Raw genomic sequence first — 20,805 nt, 5'->3', positions numbered from 1 at the left:
TACCTTTTTTGTGTAAAGAATTACAAGAACATTCTGTAGATGTTCATCCTTTAACAAAACACATGAACAGCCCGAGATGTCTGAAGAAAAATACATACAATCTCAACAGTATATCTTACTTTTTCCACATTCGGTCACATCATGACGTGAATTTATCCATATGTTCCGTGACACAGATTCTTTTGAAATGAAGCAGCTGAGTTGAGATCCTCAGGCAGAGGTCCTCTTCTTGTCCCAGACTCCAGGCTGAAGACCAGAGGGGACAGAGCTTTTGCCACCAGGGCCCCGAGGCTCTGGAACGACCTGCCCAAGGATATAAAGCTGTCTGTATAATAAGTCTCAAAGTAATAAGTCTCTCCTAAAAGCATACTGCTATGGGAAAGCATATGCTTACTTTATCTGAGCTGTCTGTCTATTTTATTGCTCTCTTACTGACATTATTTCCCATTTATTATCTTGATTTCAGCTTTGGCCTTCCTTCTTCCGCCTTTTATCTTTTACTGGATGACATTTTATGGCATGATATTTGTTTTATTCTCCTTGTGTTTAGTTTTATTGTACAGCACTGTGTGCTTTGAAAGATGCTATTAAAATAAAGTTTATCATTATAATATTTTGCTCAATGTTCAGTATCTTTAAGCATGGTCACAGTAAGTATGCATTGTTATATCAGAGACCTGTATTCTGCTCAGGGTGTAAAGCCTCTGAAGCAGAATTTTACATGAAACAGGGAGCCCATTATTTAATTTGCTCCTGAAACCTGAGACCTCAGGTTGGACCCTTTAATGGGCCGGTTCTGGCCCACAGGCCCTATGTTTGACACACCATGATGCTATAACTGATGTTACATCAAATCTGATCAGAAGGCAGCGACAATGAAGGACTTTAAAGACTCTTGGAAGTGTACAAACTGTACTGCAGTTATCTAAAGTGATACTTCAAAAAGCAATAGCAACCATAAAGTTATTACACGGACATAACTTAGCTCCAAAGGTACACTGGAGTTCAATGGATAGGGAAGTAATGCCATAAGAAACAGCTTTAATACTAAGAGGCTCCACCAAGAGTAAAAATGCCCCACAGTGATTAACATGAACATAAGTGGAGCATTGCAGAAGTCTCAATCACCAAGGAATAATACATGTAGGCTATGTTATGATATAATCGTGTCCACTGTAACAAACAGCATCAATTACTGTAAATATTCCATAATTTCACTCAGTGAAAAGCCATAAAGGTGAAATGCTGCCATCTTCTGGTTAATATTAATGAACTGTGTTTTACATCTCTGCCCACTGAGTAATTGAAAGATATATTAGGAATTTCTAACTGTAATTTAATAAACTGTTGGCTTGTAAGGTAGAGTCAAACATGTTTGCACCATATGATTGTAATAAAAGTCTAATAAATTAACCTGGTGGCCTAGACTTAGTAAGAATCAGGTCAACACTGTGTAAAAATCCCATAACAGGATTGAGTTCAGTCATTACCCCGCCAATTAGTCACAGCCCACTGTGCCTTAAGTCTCTACTCTTCTGTAAATAAGGCCTACACTGTTTATATGCTCCTGAAAGCACCTGCTGACAAGAAAAATATGTATATTATGGTTTCAGAGATGAAATGCAGGTCTTTTTCCTTTATTTTGTTATATAAAAATGCCTATTTCCAACATGGCTTGGAGTGACTTTCATCCTGTCATCCAAACACAGCTTGTAAATGTAAGAATGTAGTGTTTGTCCTTAGTGTCAGGTTCCCCTTAAAAGCCTGTGCAAATGCAATACTCCCTTTTACACCTAAGGGGAAGAAATGGTATAATTTGAGACCGACTGCCACTGATCAAACATGTTACCTGCAAAGAAATAACTATAAGTGCCCATTTAACCGATGGTATTGTTTAGTATCTTTCAGTGAAAGCACAAAGTAATGATACGATATTGTGACACATAACTCAGCTGTTGATGCCATGACAAACACTGATTTTATTAAACAATAAGGCACGAAACACAAACAGGAGTATCTGAAATTGCTTTTAGGCATCACACTCAAGGAAACAGTTACTTGTATTCCATTACTCCCCAACCCTGAAGATCAGTAGCACCCTCACATCTGTCTGTCAAGAAGCTACAAGCTAGCAGGTGTTTGGCTTAGCTTGCCCCAAAGACTGGAGCAGAGGGAAACACACTGTTCTGCATTAGATCATTAGTATAATTACAACTGCATTAAAGCCACATGAGGACTTTATGTGATGGCATTATTAACGTCATAAATATTAGAGGTGATTTAAGCACTTTGGCTGGTTGTGAGGTAGTGAAAGAGGTTTGTTTTTGACTGTTTAGACTGTCACTCCACCTTGAGAACCTCCTTTCAGTGTAAAGTCCAGCTCATTGCGTGCTCCGTCAAGAGCAGAGGTCAGTAAATTAACCTCTCTCTCTGTCCATTTATTGTTTCTACCAAGGTAGTTCAGTCCCGTCCCAGCTGTACGCCCTGCCGGTCTTTTCCATATTCAGAGAGTCTATGATGCTCATCAGACAGGTCACAGAGTGTTCGGCACTGAACAGCTTGCCTTTTGGCACGTTCTTGTGATACGGCCGGGAGAGGTCTGTGTTGACTGTTCCTGGATGTACGCACACACACACCACCTGGGAAAACAGAAGCAAGTTCATCAACCTTCTAAAACACAGGCCAAAAGAACTATGAGCACAGCCAGACCTACCTTGGGTCGACTGCGGCCCAGCTCTATGGACAGGTTCCTGGTAGCCATGTTGAGAGCTGCTTTAGACATTCTGTAGCTGTACCAGCCACCAAGACCTGAGAGCAGGGGTGGAGGGTGGAAAACACAGAGGAACACAAGTGAAACCATACTGTATTAGCATGTTTACATTACCACAGAGCAACCAAAAGTAACACAATACCAACCGTTGTCGCCAATAGATCCCACTTTGGCGGTGATGTTGACGATGATGCCACTGTGCTGCTTGGCTTTCTCTGCGGGCTGCTGACCGAAACTCCCTCCGCCCTTCTGAAGGAGGGGGGCGAAATACTTGGCCATGACCAGGGGGCCCACTGTGTTGGTCGTCAAGGTGGAAATGATGCCCTGAGAGGGGAAGCAAGGCAATAGATACAGGTCAGTGGTTAGATCAGTGAAAAGGTGTGATGGGTGTTTGAAGGGTCTGGATACATAGGTGTGAATGGGGGACTGATGGTTCACTGGACCTTTGGACAGACACAGCTGGGGCGCAGGATCCAGGATAGTAGGAGTACATTGAGTGGCTGGAAGCATGTAGATGTCAGGGGGGATGCAGGGAACATGTACCCCTCGATATTTAGAACATGTGCATTTTACTGTTACGGTTTTTGGGCTTTTTGCCTCTAATGACAGGACACTTTGAAGCGAGAAGTGACGACATGCAGCAAAGGGCCACAAACTGAAACTGAACTCATGGCCAGAGCGGCAAGGACACTGCCTTTGTTCACGGGGGACCCAGTAGCTAAGTGGGTATGCACCAATTGGTTCCTTTTCTGCATTAATTGGTGGGGTGCCCAGGAGCTCAGGGGGTAGAGCAGGCACTCCACTATGACAAAAGACATTTATACCATAAATTGATACAGAAAATGCACAATCTGGTTCATACAAACTCACCAGAATGTAGAAAATTAAGTGTTTGATGCTCAAACTTTTTGGAGGACACCCCAACTCCCCACTTTGTGTGTCCCCCTCCATGTCGAAACGAAACCTACGCCCTTGCTTAGAAGAACCAGTATAGGAAATTATCTCCTTCCTCCTTCAATGCAGAGAAATGACAACAATCTCAATACCAAAATCTCGCCATTTATTGTAGACTTCCTTAGTTGGTCTGTCACAGCAAACAGACCCATTGGGTGAAGCTGCCTGGCTCACGCTAATGCCCTTCATACATGGTGTCACATCAGCAAGCTAGAAGTTAATGTGGCCAAGACTGAAGAACTGATTACAGAGCCATGTTCACTTGATGGCCAACGTGCTGAAACTTTAGAAAACTTGAAATACCTTGGTAAAGTTATGGACTCCCATGTGAGCATCTCTCTCATTCAAGAGATGCTCACAGCGACTTTATCTTCTCAGAAAGCTCAGTGGCCTCTGTGTTAGTCAGCAGAATTTAGAATTAGTGTACAAAACTATGGTTGAGAGTGTTTTAACATTTCACCTTACTGCCTGGTACGGTCATTTTAACTGTACGGCCAAGAATAAACTCTCTAGGAATGTATCAATGGCAAGGAAAATAGTTGGCAAGCCACAGTAGCCCTTGACGCGAAGTCCTTCATTCCAAGTGTCATTAGTATTCTTAACTCAACAAAGTGACAGCTGAGTTTTAAACCACAGTCAATGAGCTGATTTAATGTGTTTAAGTGTTTTGTAATGACTTTATATGCTTGTCTAACTATTTGTCTGCTTTTTACAATATTGTCTTTTGTGTTTAGTGAGCCGAAGACAACTTCCCACCCATGATGGACAATAAAGATATATTCTATTCTATTTTAGTCTATTATAAAACGTGCACACATGTTGAAACAGAACTTAAAGTGTGTGATATTCTCTCAGTTTTTGGATGATGCACCTAGCAGCACCTGATCTTAATAAAATCTCCATCTTTTCACTGTTGATACTGCCCCCTGCTGTCCTGTGGTTTAATTTGAGTGATGCAACTAGCAGGCAAATCTCAGAGAAAAGTTTAAATAACTTTTAAACTGATATGGTTGTGTACATTATATTTATGCCGAATTTAAGGTCAGGTCGTGTTTGTCCGACAAAGATGATGATGTCTCGCCAAGTTCTTGTACATTTACTCATAAGTAAGCTTCATTTTAAATCACAGGATTTGTTAATGAGGTTTGGAACGGGGGTCAGTATTTAAAGTCCCCTGACACTACAATGGCCTGTCGCGTGCCCAAGGACCCCTTCATGAATCCCTGTTGTGGGTCCTGAGTCGTTGCTAAACCTGAAAAAAATAAAGTGACCCCCTTGAATAGAATAATCCAAACTAAATGCACTTTAGAGCATATTTAATACACACACCCCATCAGCCAGGATCGTGCCACCATTTTATTCTACTTCTCATGGTGACAGAGCAGCTCGTGCTTTACCTGAGCAGACACATCTCTCAGGCTGGTCTCTCCTTTACCGGAGGGATGAAGCATCGCCGAGGAGTTGACGATCAGATCCAGCCTACCGAAGCTCTCCTTGACCCGATCCGCAGCTCCACGGATGTCCTCCTCCCGGTTCACGTCCAGCTGGAGGACCGTCAGTCTGCCCGGGTGTTGCCCGGCCAGGCCCCGCAGCTCGGCCGCTCCGTCCGGGTTTCGACATGTCGCTATGACAGCAGCGGGGGTTTTGTTTCTCAGGATATGTTTGCAGAACTCAAGCCCCAGTCCTCTGCTGGCTCCTTGAATGAGCGCCACGGGAGCAGCCATGACAGGTGAGTGACGTAACACCGGAGGCGGATGGAGAGTTTTTGTGTTTGTTGCCTTCAGGTCCACCCTAAACGTCGTAATTTTGTTTTTTTGGTAAAAAGATAGCGAGGAATTGTGCAAACAATTGACTTTTATTAGGCCCGTAATTAACTTTGTTGATTTGTAAACTTTCTGTTTACAGCAGCGTCGAAAACTCATAATTTTGACTTTTTAAGAACTCAAGAATTTAAAGTGAACGAGGAGAAAGTGAAGGCAGCATGTTTCACAACAGGCAAAGTGCGCCCTCTGTAGGTCATTTAGAAGGCACTTACACAACGCTGCTTATGTGCAAGCCAGATATGGATCATACAGGACTAAAATAATCTGTTTTTAGTTCGTGCACTTAAATACATTTTTCCAAACCTTCACCTCACACATCTAGACATCCTATCGGCCTTTTCCCGTCTAGAGTCAGAATCTGACGGGTTACAGTTTTTGCTACAACACTGTGAAGAATAAGTGTGTTACATACAACACAAATTATATGAGAAAACAGCCACATTAAAAAAATATTCTGTGGGGAGGCATAAGCGCTTACATCCCAGCCAACATTTGTATGTAGGGCCCCTGTGGGTAGTAAATGGACTGAAAAAAGGGCCCTATAAGGGACTGTCCATGGGTTCCATATTGGCCCCATGACATTTGCCCACATGTGGGTAGATTTACCCACTTGGGCCACAGATAAGATGCCCATTTTGGACCCATACCCACTTTGTACCCAGGTAGCCCCAGCATGATCCATTTGGGCAATTGGCATGGGGCCAATATGGTACCTGTACTCAGTCCCATATAGGGCCCATTTTTCAGCCCACATGGGCCCTACATACAAATGTTGGCTGGGATTCAGCGTTTGTCATTTGATTAACCACTTCAAAGATATGTGGTGTCGATTGTAAAATGGCACACAATGAAATTAACAGCAACGTTTCACCACATTTAGCTCCAAACAATGTTATAAATGTGTGTGATTTGTGATTTTTATAAAGGCGCTTTTTACTAGCTTAACAGCAATATGTGTGAACTTCGTCATATTTCCTTTTCTTGTTAAAAAAATATTTATTACATGTAATATGTTACATGTGAACATTAAAATCTAATTATCAAATCTAAAGGTTAAATCTTAAATCTAAACGTGCTTGAAACTAAATATTTAGCTAATATGCAAATTGACAGTGCTAGATATAGATTTAAAATTTAACCAAAAAATCACACCATGTTTTAAAATATTGTTTGGAGCTAAATGTGGTGAAATGTTGCTGTAAATTTTAGTGTGTAACTTTATAATCGGCGTCCCATTCAAAGACTTTATGGCGTTATGCTCCAGTCCAGCAGGTGGCGATAGTGTACCGCCAATCACCATTATATCCGGTGAAAAAGCGTGTGAAACTATAAATGTTTTTATAGTTAAACACATATTTAAAAAAAAAACATATTATACAAACAAATTATTTAGAATATAAATGAATAAGCTTGTAATGGTCGATTAATTAAATCCAGTCGAGCCCAAACCGGAAGAGGCTACGGTTGCCTAGCGACAAGTGGAAGAGTAGCGTCAGTTAGCTAGCTAGCTAGGCTATCAGCTAACACACGGAATATGCTCCATAAAACAGCGTATAAATGCCACCAAAAAGAAAAGGACCTTTGCAGCTTATCCAGAGAGAAGTGGACGAAATCAAAAAGCAGGTTTGTTACAAAATGGCGCTTGTTTGGGTGGTTTATTAGCGGTGATGAACTCAACAACTGTGGCTGCCAGATTGGCAGTTACATGAAGTTATTGAATAGACAAGAGAGGTTGTTGCAGCTGTAGCACTCACCAGCCGTTGTACAAAGAAAACGTACCTCCTTGAAGTGGAAGATACGTCTTGGGCAGTTTTATTAAGAGCTAAAAGGCCTTTATAGATGTGCCTTGTGTTAGCATTAAAGTCCAGAAATGGCTGAAGATGAATATATTTTGTTCGTCATTTGTACATAAAGGTAAAAGTAAAAGAGATTTTCCTTAAAAATTAAGAGCTTTTTGGTTCATGAAGTTAATGACGAATTTCGTAGAACACACTTAAAAGAAAGACCCTATAACTTGTTTGATGAAGTGGTCAGTCAAAAGGCAAGGGAATGTTAAAACGTTAGATTATAAATGAGTATTGGGATCTTTGGTGAGCTTGGACCTATCTTCACACAACGCAACACATACAAAGGACAGGCTCATATACTGGCCTGTTGTTTTGTAGCCAAAGAAAACACCCAGCAGGTATTAGATCTGAGACATCTGTTTATCTGTCATTAAACAGGGAGTATAAACACTATAAAATGTACAGAGGTAGACACAGTGGTGTCAACACTTCTTAATTCACTGCCAGTTGATCTCGTTGTTCTTCTAATCCAGGTTGACAGTCTGTTGAAGGATGTGCAGAGTCAGGATGGATCCACTGAAGAGGCATTACGCAGGTAAACAGGAGTGCTTCCTAAACTAGTTTTACTTCTTGTAAGTGCAGTTAAGACCAGGACCATCATTCACCAGCACTGAAACTACTGAAGGGACGTGGTTTCACTCTGCTTTTATTCCCACTCCTCTTTTTCCCCATATCATTATGATTTAGTTGATTTTAATTGTGCCTTGAGGTTTGATTTTCCTCTAATGTCCAATCCCAAACAGATGTCAAGAACTGCAGATGTCGGCAGAGAAGACACAAAGGACACTGAGGAACCTGACCAAGGTTAGTTCTGTGCTCTCAGTAAACTTGGAAATATAATTTTTTTTGTAATAGGTGTGTGCAGTACAATTATTCAGTTGTACTACTAGATGACCTCCAACATTGCAGCCAGTACTTTTGGTTGACCTAAATCAGCAGTTTGTATCATAAAAAATGACATTATTTATGGTCCCCAAATCAATATGCACATGTTTTCTGAAAAGAAAAATCCCAGAGACTGCAAGAAAGTCAGGTATCACTGACAGACCAACACTAGCTTGTTGAACAATGTTCCAATACATCAATTTAAATTTACTGTATTGTGACTTGTTGTGATCTTTTAAAAGACGTTAAGCTAAATTGGTGTTGTAATTCATTGCCTAATTTTTAGGCAGATGAGCTGGCTCCAGTGGGGAACTATGATCAGAGGAAGCAGGAGGAAGAGAGACGACTGCAGAACATCTTGGAGCTTGTAAACACCCTCTCTCTGAAGCTTTCACCACCAGGACCCAGTACTGCTGCAGGGTCAGTGCTGACGATGTCATATCCCTTGTTGCCATGGCTCAGTTGAGTTTTCCCATGACAAATTAAATCCACATTTATCCTTTGTAAAGAAGCTGCACAGAAATATTGATTTCAAAACACTGATTTCATCCAAAATTTAAAATGTCTTCTGACATCACTGTGTTTCGATCTACAGCGATGATTCAAAGGAAGACAGCGAGGAGGAGGAGGATGACGAAGATGATGACGAAGACAGTAGCGATGCCGACGGTGGCGGCGACAATGAAGACGAGAAGCAAGCTGTGAAACCGCCCTCTCAGTCAGACCCTCGTGTCTACACAGCCCTGAGTGATTTCAAAGGAGAACAGGAGGGAGATCTGTCTGTGCAGGTGATGTACTTCCTGTTTCAGACACAGAGGTGACGCACAGGGGTGTTGACATGAGTTCAGCTGCAGCCTAAGCACTCCAGCTGTTTCATTCCATGAATGGATACTGCACAGCCCTGCAGGTACAATTAAATAATGAGAGGCTGACAGGGAAACAGTATGAAATGAATTATTACCAAGAAACTCGTCATTGACACACTCCTTTAATTTTAAGCAGGGAAAGTCTGTTAGTAATTCATGAATACTGTGAAGCTACATGACTCGTTTGTGTCCCTGCTGTTTTCAGAGGGGGGACGTGTTGAGGATTATCAGGAAAACAGCAGATGGATGGTGGCTGGCTCAGGACACTAAAGGCAACAGAGGAGTGGTTCCAAAAACCTACCTGAAGGTACACAAGCCGCTGAACATCTGCATTACATCAAACCTTCCTGTGTTGTTAATTTTAAATGTAAGCAGCTGCAGTGTGTTGATGTAAAGTGGTGACTCACTTTTCAGATTGGCTCTGGTGTCGATGATGAAGAAGATGATGACGATGATGGTGATGAAAATGAGGAGGAGTCAGAAGAGGAGGAAGAGCAAGATGGTGAAGAATTGACTGATGACCAAGAGAAACAGAGGTCCTACATATTAAGAAACTTTGTATAGCTTTTGATTGAGTGTGGTTCTGACTAGTGTAATGAGAGACAGCTCTCTATCTGTGTGACTGACACTCGATAATCATCAATCAATTTAATTTTGATTCCTTTCTTCTTCAACAACAGTTCTCCACATTCCAACTGGAGTACTGTCAAAAAGGCTTTGACCGAGGCAAGTATCTACAAACTACAAGTACTGTCACTGGAACTGATGTTACTGTTAGGCCCTGGTTACACAGGCTGCAAAACGCGGGGCACACCGCACTGCCACCCCATCACGTCCTTACACTAACCTTCCCGTGTGATCAATCTACCGTTTTTTCCCCACAGTAACTAGTATCTGGTTCCTAAAATGTTGAGGCAGAGGGTACTGTCTGTAGCTCTGGTTGAGGGTGAGAGGCTGTCAGCAGATAAACAGAGATCTGTGTGGGTACATGAGACCCTAAAAAAGAGGCTGGATCATGGGGAGTACCACCTGTTGGTCCAGGAGCTTCTCCTCCATGATGGCTGTTTCCAGGCATATTTTAGAATAACTCATGTTCAGTTTGACAACCTGCTGTCTATCATCAGGCCATATAGCTCTGGGTATCCAACAACTGCTACCTCCAGTTTCTCCTCCATTGTTTACCAACTGTAAACTTGTTGTCGTGACCACCACAGAAGGCCCGCCTCTTAAATCATCCGGTTGGACAATGGGAAAAAAGAGGACAAAAAAAGAGATGACATGGGGCGCTTTTCCGCTCTGAGTTGAAGTTTTTTGCAACTCGAGGAGTTCAGGGTGCTCTGGCAAAAACACCATGCACCTAGAACTCAGAATCGCCAGGTGCGTCACAACGTAAAAAATGCAAGCAAAAAGCTTCATTGTCATCACAAACAATTACAAAAAGGCACCTCCAGCTGCTAAAACACTTCCTGTGTGATGAGGGCCTTAATCTTCTTATTGACAAATATACAATCCACAATGTGAATAATATAGGGCTGTACCAAATAGTACAAAGCTTTGAAGCTTCATTCATAACGACACTTGAATTCTTAATCAACATTTGAATGCTGCCTAGCATGTCTGCTCATTCTGTTTAAACCCTTTATTTCTGTGCAGATGCAGATAAAGAATATTATTAGTATTATACTGTTTGTAGAATTAGATTACAGTGGTGGCTGTGGAGGATTGTTTCCAACATTTCCAATAACTCCAGAGCATTCTAAGTCCTAAAGTCAGAATTTGTGATAAAAAGATAGACGTAATCTTTTCCAAAATAACCAACATGTTTTTATCTGACAAAATATTCTGCTTCAATCTATATCTGTTGGCATTTAACTTTTAAAACAACATTTTTCACTGCGATCAAACAACTCTTTGCTTTCCCTATTAATGGGACAGTCTGGCAGCACCATGAGTTACAGTTTTTCATTAAAGGGAGTTCATTAATAAAAAAATGAATAACTTATTTAATGTGATGAACTACTTTCTTAAAATTGCGGATTTTGTTTGCAGATTTTTTAAAATGTTTTTAGGGCGATGACATCATGAAATATGACGACAGACCTTAAAAACTATTTGCAAACCTCCGTTTCAAATCTATAAAGATGACATTTGGTGCAGCTCTAACTGTGTATACAATATATATATGGTTTCACTGTGTGTGCCTCTGTGTGTGGCAGATTGATGCAACAGATGTGCTCTCTGCCATGGGGGCTATACCTTCAGGATTCAGACCATCAACTCTCAATAAACTGCTAGTGGAGGAAGGTCAGTATACACTCTTTAAAACACACACACACACACACACACACACACACACGCAGGTGATGATTATAGCTGATTTCCATTACACTTGTCTCAGAACACAGGAAAGGTTAATCAACTATTTTTGAGGTGCAATGAACGATTATTTTCGTTATTAATTAATCTGCAAATATTTTCTCAATGAATGAGTATATCATTTTGTCTATTAAGTGTCAAAAAAAATGTAAAACACAGATCACAATTTCCCAGAGTCTAAGTGATGTCTTTAAAACCAATCAAAGAGCAGCAGTCATGCAGCAGCACAGAGACCATTTGTGTGATTCCTTCACAGTTTAAACCACCACCACTACAATTACCACTGGTGCTGGATGCTGTTAGTAGCAGTACTTGTTTAACTAATACATATTCATGATTAAACGGTAAAGCAGTAACCGTTTGTGTCTTTTTTCTAGGTATAACATACAGAGGAAGTCACTATATTCAGCCACAGCTCAGCCAGTCGCAGCTGTCCTTCAGTGACCTCTTCCTGGATCCAGACACGGGCAGGGTGAGAGTGTCCCTCTGTGTGTGTGTGGTGAATAAAGACAATGTTTTCAGGTTTCTCACACTGCGAAGCATCCACTCATGAACACACTTCCTCGATATAACACTTCAAATTACTGCTAACTCATCAGTCTCCTGTTCTGTCCCGCAGGTTCGTGCTCGGCAGGTCAGGACTTGTGTTTGTTTCAGTCTGTGGAGCTGCAGGATGATTCCTACTCCTGGGGTCGGAGTTCAGGTCCTCAGCAGACACATCCGCCTCTGTGCCTTTGATGGAACTCAGGTGGAGTATTTCTGCCGACCCATGTCTCTGCAGTGTGGAACAATTCAAGAAATACTGTTGATTTATTAATTATTAGCTAAAATTACCATAAGAAACTCTTGTTCTATCCTGTTTTTTAATGAGCTGTTCTTGTGTCTCAGGTGTTGAGTAACATCCACACAGTGAGGGCAACCTACAACTCCAAGAGCCCCAAGACCTGGAGCTTCTCTCCAAGGGTATGTTTACGATGCAAATTAACACACTGTTGTTATTGTGTTCTTTCTTTGTTGTCTGGTCAGGTGATGTGGATTTTGCTTAAACTACTTCTGGCACTTCAACTCTGATTGTTGTTACTGAGATACAATGCTTAAATGTGCCAGAACTGACTCCTGAAAAGCTAAAACACAAAACTATAGCACTGAAATCTTTTGTTTAAGGCTGACCTTTAGTCCTTAAATGTTTTTGTGTGTTTGCTCCAGATGACAGGCATCCTTCCCACCCTCCTAGACGGAGACTGTTTCCTACGCTGCAACTCGGCATCTCCTGACCTCGGTATCCTCTTTGAGCTGGGAGTCACCTTTATACGCAACGTGAGGACAAACACACACAGACACAAATGTCAGTGCAGTCAGGACACATAGGACCACACAGGAAATGGAAAACTACTATCTTGAGCCCTTTTTTGTTGTCAAGGAAGATTAATAGAGAAGAATTCCTCCCTCAGCGACTGGACAGTTATTAATGAAGCAGAGTGTTGGGGATGCAGCTGTGTCCAATCTTCTGTGTGTGTTTTAGTCGACAGGTGAAAGAGGGGACCTGAGCTGCGGCTGGGCTTTCCTCAAGCTGACTGATGACACTGGAAATCCACTCCCCAACAGGTACACACACACATATACCAGTGTATACAGTGCACATGCAAGTCCTTCTACTGCTTTCTACTTTCTACTAGTTCTACTGCTGCCCCATTGGACGCTTGATGAGCATGCTACGAGGCACAAAATCGTCTGCTCCCAGTTTCAAGCTGGTCCAACGTGGCAGCTTGTTTGGAAACTTCCTCGTATAATACAAAACAATTCATGGAAATGTGTTTCTGAAAACATTTGAGGCGAGAAGTGTGCCGTGCAGCTACTGAATCTGTCTGCACTTTAGATCAGTTAGTTTTTCAGGAGTTTCCAGTTGCGGTGAGTCACGCTGGACGCCCCTGATTTGCAAAAAGTAGCCCAGCTTCAACTTCATGCAAACGAGGAGTGGAAACCCTGTCTCTCTCTAAAACGAAACATGGCCCAGAATGCATCACACGGCTGCCTACATAGTGAATAAGAGGGGTGGAGATGATGAACCATCTGGACATGTACCATTATTTTGCAGATCACCATACACATTGTTATATCAACCCAAAAAATACATATAAATATGAAAAACACAGTCATCTTTTTTTGTTATATATGTGCAGTGTGAAAGAATGAATGGCTATCTGTGAAAACACCTATCTACCGTATGAGTGATGTGTCCTTAATACTTAAAAATCTAATCGAACCTGTGTCTAGGACCTATGAGCTGCCAGTGAACGGTGGCACTCCCTATGAGAAGGATGTCATGTTGGAGACATCAGTCACCAGAGGAAGTAAGAAGACACAACAGAGCTCAACACTCGTGTCACATGTTTGACAAACACGTTTGCTCAGTACATAAAAACTTTCAGCAAACTTTGATTGTTATCAGTATGATGAGTATGTTCTCTCTTATCCTCTCAGCTCCAGCTGGTGTTTTCCAGCAGATGCTTCAGACTAGGCGGCAGCCCAAACTCATCGTGAAGTTAAAATCAGCCAACAGCCGGAGCAGAACGCAGCTCAGGTGGGAGGATCGGCAAGAAAATCTCACCACAGGGCTCGATCATATGTAGTGGAATGTGTGATCTAATTCAATAACTATAAATGTAGACTAGATTTGCATGTGTGTGCACATATAAACTATACTGTGTATGTTAGTGACAGGTATATTTTCCTCCTCAGCCTCCTTCCAGACACTCTGCTGCACTGTCTGAGCTGCGTCCACCTGCTGGCTCTACACAGGCAGCTGCTGGCTGACACACTGCTGATGGACAGACCCACCATGCAGAATGCAGGTAACACACACTAGTGTTGGCACGATACTGGAATTTCTAACTTTGATACAATATCTTTGAAAATATATAATAATGCTGCCTGTGTGATCTTTGATAACATTTTCTATACCATGGGGAAAAATTGTTATTATTAAAAGATAAATATAACAAGGCTGATGACGTTTCCTTTCTTGGTTAGTAGCAGAGAACAGCTGAGTGACTGTTGTAAATATTAACAATAATTAAAACTTTTTTCCATGAGTGAGAACAATATTCTTTTTGTGGTGGTGCACATGTTCAATAGACTATGAGACTGTCACATAATCAAAATGCAATAAAAGTGCAAGTAAAAAACAGATGAGTGACAGGACGACAGCACTGTGAGAGGAGGTGGGGCTTTGGGTCACCCCACAGTCGTGTGTGTGTGTGTGTGTCAACTCACACTTGGAGAGAAGAGTGTGTGAGAGAGTGGTGTTGATGGTATCGATACTGTGGGAAAGGAGGATTGAAAACTGTTTCAAATATTCAGAATTGATATGTATCGCTAAATCTATATTTTCAACAGCACTAAAACCAGTGTTGGGCAATTACTCCCAAAATGTAACATATTAGATATTGCTAGTTACCTTCATTTAAAAGTAATGTTACATGACAATATTACTCTGTGTAGAGTAATAAGTTACTTATTACATTACTTTTGCCTTACTTCCCCATAGGGATGTCCCGATCCGATCCTTGGATCAGGTATCGGCTCAGATCATGTCATTTTTACAAAATCGGAATCGGTAATAAACGATCGGGGGAATCGAAACAACAAAAATGGACAGGTTTTTCATCCATGTTGTTCATTGTTGCCTCCGCTTTCCAATGTATAAAGATATAGGCCTATTTTGTTAGTTGAAGACAAGAAGAAGAATTTGTTTACATTTTGTGCTGCTGAACCACCGATAAGCTTTTTGGATACTGTTTAGATAAAAAACAAACCTTATGGGACAACTTGGATGCATTCTTTTTTTTTCTTTCTTCATGCTTTGCAAAGTATCGGATCGGACTTGGTATCAGACTCGGTTTCAAAATAAAGGACTTGGTATCAGATCGGATGCAAAAAAAATGTGATCGGGACATCCCTACTTCCCCAGCAGTTACTACTTTGTATTTACATCCCTGCTTATATTAATAATAGTGTAATGATATAGATCAATTAAATAGCTTGGACTGTTTAAAATAAATTAATAAATGAATATCCTTGGACACAGGGAGGGTCAGGCAGAGGATCAAAGTCTGATAATTATGAGACATGCACACATATTTGTGGGTCTATGATATGAAACACAATAAACAAATATTGAGGTCAGGACAACTAACAGAACAGCATGCGAGTAAATCACTGTGATGAGCAATCTGATCAGCTGCTGCAGCACCGGAGAGAGAGTTATGCATAAGAACAGTACCGTGTACTGGTGTTGCTCTGCGGTTGTAGAGGATGTGAATGGAAACACATCCAACATATACTAACATCATCCATATATGTTGATCACTGGGACGAGGAAAAAACAAACCAGAGGCCAGCTCTTTATCCCCACTGCTTTCAGGCAGCCTTAAAAGTAATATATTACTGCAACAAGTTACCCCCAACACTGACTAAATCACACCTTCATTGCCTCTTCTTTAAAGCAGATATGCAGATAATGCAGATATTCATGGTTCTTAGAATTAACTCAACTTGCTCTCTGTTTCAGAGCTGATAAGCAGTCCTGTACTGTCTACCTTCCCTGTGCTGTTGGACCAACCAGACCTGCTGGATGCTCTCAGGGTCAGTAGGGACAGCACCATGGTCGAACTTACTCCAAATTACCAGATTATAATTCAGTACAATGTTGTTCTCTGTGGACATTTTCATGCCAATAATGTATCCACTTGTTCTGAAACCAAAAAGGTTTTCTGCATTTCCTTTAGACAGTGAAAAAGTCGTCAAGTAAAACACTGAATACACTGCTTTGAAATTATTGGATTTGCAAAACAACATCACTCATTAAAATAATAATGTAACTGTCATCTTCTTTCAGAGTGCCTGGCTGGAGTCTGAGACCAGCATGAGCCGAGCACAGAAGGTCAGTGTGTGTAATAACAGTACAGACCTGTAGAGGGTGCTGAGAGTATGAGTAACCTCAGAAGTTAAAACGTGTGAGCTACCAGCGCATCTTGTCATGGCAAGCTGCTGACCAGGTGTAAATATAACGAGTTCCTTCCTCCCTGTGTGTTTGCAGAGAGACCTGACCTACCTAAAACAGGAGTTCATTAAAGTCTACATGTCATCCGTCTACTTCCTCCTCCACTCGCCCTCGCTGCCCTGTCACCGCTGGGCGGACCCGCCCTCAGAGGAGCAGCGAGCCAGAGTCATCTACGCCACCCTGGATTCTCTCAAACACACCCAGCACACCACCGGACAGTGTGGAGGCCCCGAGGTGTTTGTCGACCCCATGCATCAGCATCTTGCCTTCGATATCACAGAGTTGACCTTTGACCTCCTGCGTGTGGCACGGTGACAGCAAATCACTCAAAGGGAAGCTTGATTATTATATTGATTAGGTGTATTCTGTTATTTTGGTTTATTATAAAAAATAAAATGTGCCATGAATACATCTGGGAACACTTTTTAAATTTTCTGATGATATTTTATATTTTTGATACTGTCAATAAATCTCATGAGAAAACAATATCCATTATTTTAATACTTTCTGACACCCAAACAGTAAAGGGGGTATTTGTAGGGGACTATTTTCATCTGTGGATTAATACACATTTGGTGCTCTAGGTCGAGGCAGCAGGGCAGTGTGTGTGGAACCAACTCAAAATAAACTACAGTGCCCATGCTCATCGTGATGAAGCAAAGTGTTACTCAGTGCAACAGCGCAGCTCAGTGATGTGTTTTGAATCGTTTTCGGACAACAAGGGAGCTCTACGGCTCTATTTGTTTTGGATTTTTGTTGGGATTTGTTGAATCTACGCGGCACTGACAGAAAATGAAGTGGTCTTAAGTTTTAAGAAATGCTAGCACAATGCTAACACATACAGAACACTGAATACAAACACAAAGATGTTTCTGTGTACCTTGAGATTACATGAGACACTAATTATGGATAATGAGTGTGTTAAATAGTGACATTATTAGCCTGTTTCCTACGACTGTGTGTTGCCAAATTTTGTTTAATTCCTTAATAAACATTGTATTAAAATCACTCGTTGATCTGTCACAGACTTTGTTTTCTGACTGGTCACTGAGCTGCACCATTTATCTCCACCCATAAGTTCAACATTAGCCGTGTGTTTGTGTGTGTGTGTGTGTGTGTGTGTGTGTGTGTAGTGTAGAGTTTCAGGGTATAAGAGCAGCGTTCAGGGTTAATAATTAGTGGGCCGTCGTCTTTTTATAGCCTGGTATAAAAGGAACAAGAGCAGCGAGAGGTTGGATCAGTCCGGGCACAGACAGGCTCGAGTTATCCATCAGTTTGTGGTTTCACGTTTTGTCAGGATGAATCATAACAATGATACAACAGTTCAACATATAATAACCTCTGTGTCTGCGTTACATTCATGGAGACTGAATGGAAATCAAACAACCCAACTCTTTAAAATGCAGGAAACTTTATTGACTTATCTTTATGACTTAAGAATTCATTTAAATTGATTATTTCCAGTGATATCCTCATGCTATACAGGCTCCAAGAAATGTTGTAACCCCTCCCCCTCAATACATTCCGACACTTTAAAGAATACTTCAACACACCACGACTTAAAATTAAAACACCTCCATGTCTCATGTCCAGAATGTCTCCCTGTAGTCGAGACTCTCTTCCCTGCAGTGTTTGCTGGTAAATAATATTGCATATCCTGTATTTCCACATTCCAGAGCCATTGCCATGGTGACGGTGCCTGTGGTGACCAGGGAGTTGTTTGGGTTACCATCAGGGTGATAGTAATATAATATCTAAAGGCAGCAGTAAACAAAGGGGTAAAACTTCTTGAAGCTTCTCAGGCGGGACAGGAAGTTGTAGAATTACTTCACTGTTGTTTCTTTAATCACTTAGAAACGTCATGTTGACACAGAACAATGGACTAGATGTGTTTGTTGGCTGTTGATTAAAGACAGCATTGTCCACCTACCACTGTGCATCACACAGGATACTACTCTTGACTCTTTGTTTCTCATTGCTGGCCGACTATAAATAGGTTTGTTCTAGAAAAACATCACACCTGAAAGATTTATTTTTTTATTTTGTATTTACAGCTTTGACACATAGTTGATTTGCAAAAACAGTCAATAGAAATGAGTGTGACAAACAATTTCTGCTATCTTAAATAGCTGCAGATGAAGATGGAATTTAAAAAAAAGAATAAAAAATGATCAAATTCAAGAAGAAGACAAGAAATTCAACTGCAAATAGCCTCACGGTTTTACTAATACACATCACCACATAAATGTATGACTACTACTACTACTGCTACTAATATTCTTAATTTAGATAGGTTAAGTTACGAAGCACTCTACAAATATGAATTAATAAATAAATGATAAAACATTTTACATATAAATTTAAATTTAAATTTAAAAGCTATACAATATGGGGAAACATTAGATATAAATAAGAAAGAGCAAAATAAGTAAAATAAAACAAAATAAAATAAATAAAAAATATAAAATATAAAATAAATAAATAGATGATTAAAACATTTTACATTTACATACATTTTAATTTAAAAATTGTACAACATGAGAAAGAGAAAATGAGAGTAAAATAAGACAAAACAAAAAATAAATAAATAAATACAATAAAGATAAAACTAAAAATTAAGAATTAAGAAAATTGAAAATTGAAAAAATAAATAAAATAAAGATAAAAAAAAAATAAAAATAAAACATTTAAACAGATAAAAGTTGCTGCCAGATATAAAATGCTCATCACATGTTATCAGTGGACAAAGTCATATTTTTAAGTTACTTATTCTTTTTTTAACAACACTCAAAAGACAAAAACAAACAAACAAACAAACAAACAAACAGCGTAAAAAGCCAAGGCTACATACATTTTAGATGCTGTAACCAGCAGATATATACATATATATATTTTTTTACTTGAGAAATGATTTGAATGAATGAAGTATGATCAAGTATCATTTAATAACCTTGACTTGATTAAATCAATCAGTTAAGTGCTTCACAGTGTTAATTTCACTACAGGGAAATGTATTTCCACTGTGGCCACTGAAAAACAACATGCAGTGTGCGATCAAACACAATCAGCTCATAATTTCAGCACACCCTTTGCTCTAATTTGCTAAATTATTCTTTATTGTAGCAGAAACGTAACAGCTTGAATGAGTTAGAAACCTGTTTGGCAGTGATACTCAATTTACAGCCCATGGGCCACAGCCATTATCTAACTGATAATAAGAATAAATTGATTCAAACTGGGATATTTTTTTGTACTTTAATCATAAATGAGGAGCTGGAGTGCACAAAAAAGCTTTAAAGGATCTGAGCTCTACCCCAGATGCCCTAAGAGCCTCAAAACACTCGCCCCCGAGGCAGAGCAGTGAGTATCCCTGCTGTGTGAGCTGAATGCACGTCCTTTATATAGATGATGTTGATAAGAAGTTTTAGTTCCTTACTGCCCCTTTATAGTCAGACGAATGTGCAGAGATCTTGATATCTACAGAACCTGGTTTAACTATGCAAACAGCACAGCAAATTTAAAGGCAGATTATCTGCAAATCACTGAACATTTACCATACGTGTGTGTTTAGTGGAGTGATAGTGAAACCTCACTGTAGACGTGACTGGAAATATTGAGACATTCTCACCCACTTCTCTTTGTGCCCCAGGAGGACTATTGTGTCTGAGCAGGAGGAGGAAGAAGAAGAAGAAGAAGAGGGGGAGTACTGTAAGAGCAGGTTGAGCAGGATGGTGAGAGTTTCCAGGGAATAGTTGTAGATGTGAAAGATGATCCAGGAAGCCATGGGATGTTTTTTCCCTCCTTGTTTGAACAAGTAAACACCCATTACAACAAACGTTACAGGAGGAAAAGAAAGACTGCTGGAGGAGAGAAAATTGAGTGTTTAAATCCCAGATAACATGACACAGAGCACATATTCTATATAATGAACAATAATAGGCTATCATTTATTCACAAAAAAGGATGCTAGCAGACACAGGTGACACATGTGGAAATCAAAGTACTATCACCGTAGTTTATTTATTTTGAAATGTACCGTACAATAGTTTATTATCTTCAGTGTAAAAAAAGTGATCAATGTAGCGTCAGCTAGCATCAGTAATTCTCAGGGGAGAGACCAACATTATAATTTATGCTCTGTGTAGCTTTTTTGAGATATTACATCACTTTCCAGAATAATTTAAATGAAGCTAAATGTAAAAATTCATAAGGAAGTGTTAAT

General features: G+C 40.3%; 2 protein-coding genes across 2 annotated transcripts; one reads left to right on the top strand and one right to left on the bottom strand.

The window, feature by feature from the left end:
* Positions 1–1,949: 1,949 nt before the first annotated feature.
* zgc:65997 (uncharacterized protein LOC794398 homolog) lies at positions 1,950–5,480 on the bottom strand. The gene is made up of 4 exons (XM_050071181.1): positions 5,122–5,480; positions 2,917–3,094; positions 2,714–2,808; positions 1,950–2,639 (listed from the first exon to the last, which is right to left on the bottom strand). Exons 1-4 carry the CDS (start codon positions 5,446–5,448, stop codon positions 2,448–2,450), a joined length of 792 nt encoding a protein of 263 aa, XP_049927138.1. The 5' UTR covers positions 5,449–5,480; the 3' UTR covers positions 1,950–2,447.
* A 1,539-nt stretch (positions 5,481–7,019) lies between these two features.
* On the top strand, positions 7,020–17,582 carry nphp1 (nephronophthisis 1). The gene is made up of 20 exons (XM_050071167.1): positions 7,020–7,170; positions 7,868–7,929; positions 8,138–8,198; positions 8,566–8,699; positions 8,875–9,067; positions 9,351–9,452; positions 9,560–9,681; positions 9,826–9,871; positions 11,362–11,449; positions 11,899–11,993; positions 12,141–12,269; positions 12,410–12,484; positions 12,728–12,838; positions 13,044–13,126; positions 13,796–13,872; positions 14,003–14,102; positions 14,261–14,373; positions 16,092–16,165; positions 16,419–16,463; positions 16,620–17,582. Exons 1-20 carry the CDS (start codon positions 7,105–7,107, stop codon positions 16,896–16,898), a joined length of 2,055 nt encoding a protein of 684 aa, XP_049927124.1. The 5' UTR covers positions 7,020–7,104; the 3' UTR covers positions 16,899–17,582.
* The last annotated feature ends 3,223 nt before the right edge of the window (positions 17,583–20,805 follow it).

The sequence above is a fragment of the Epinephelus moara genome, chromosome 19 (assembly GCF_006386435.1).
Source record: "Epinephelus moara isolate mb chromosome 19, YSFRI_EMoa_1.0, whole genome shotgun sequence".
Lineage (NCBI taxonomy): Eukaryota > Metazoa > Chordata > Actinopteri > Perciformes > Serranidae > Epinephelus > Epinephelus moara.
This window is presented reverse-complemented; position numbering and strand designations above follow the sequence as displayed.

Excerpts from the sequence above, each read along its gene's own strand:
- nphp1 (XM_050071167.1), top strand. The coding sequence starts at position 7,105 with ATGCCACCAAAAAGAAAAGGACCTTTGCAGCTTATCCAGAGAGAAGTG. Across the intron at positions 12,270-12,409 it reads GTGCCTTTGATGGAACTCAG|GTGTTGAGTAACATCCACAC; the intron begins GTGGAGTATTTC and ends CTTGTGTCTCAG. Across the intron at positions 14,103-14,260 it reads CGGAGCAGAACGCAGCTCAG|CCTCCTTCCAGACACTCTGC; the intron begins GTGGGAGGATCG and ends TTTCCTCCTCAG.
- zgc:65997 (XM_050071181.1), bottom strand. The coding sequence starts at position 5,448 with ATGGCTGCTCCCGTGGCGCTCATTCAAGGAGCCAGCAGAGGACTGGGG. Across the intron at positions 2,809-2,916 it reads GGGATCTATTGGCGACAACG|GTCTTGGTGGCTGGTACAGC; the intron begins GTTGGTATTGTG and ends CCCTGCTCTCAG. Across the intron at positions 2,640-2,713 it reads TGGGCCGCAGTCGACCCAAG|GTGGTGTGTGTGTGCGTACA; the intron begins GTAGGTCTGGCT and ends CTGTTTTCCCAG.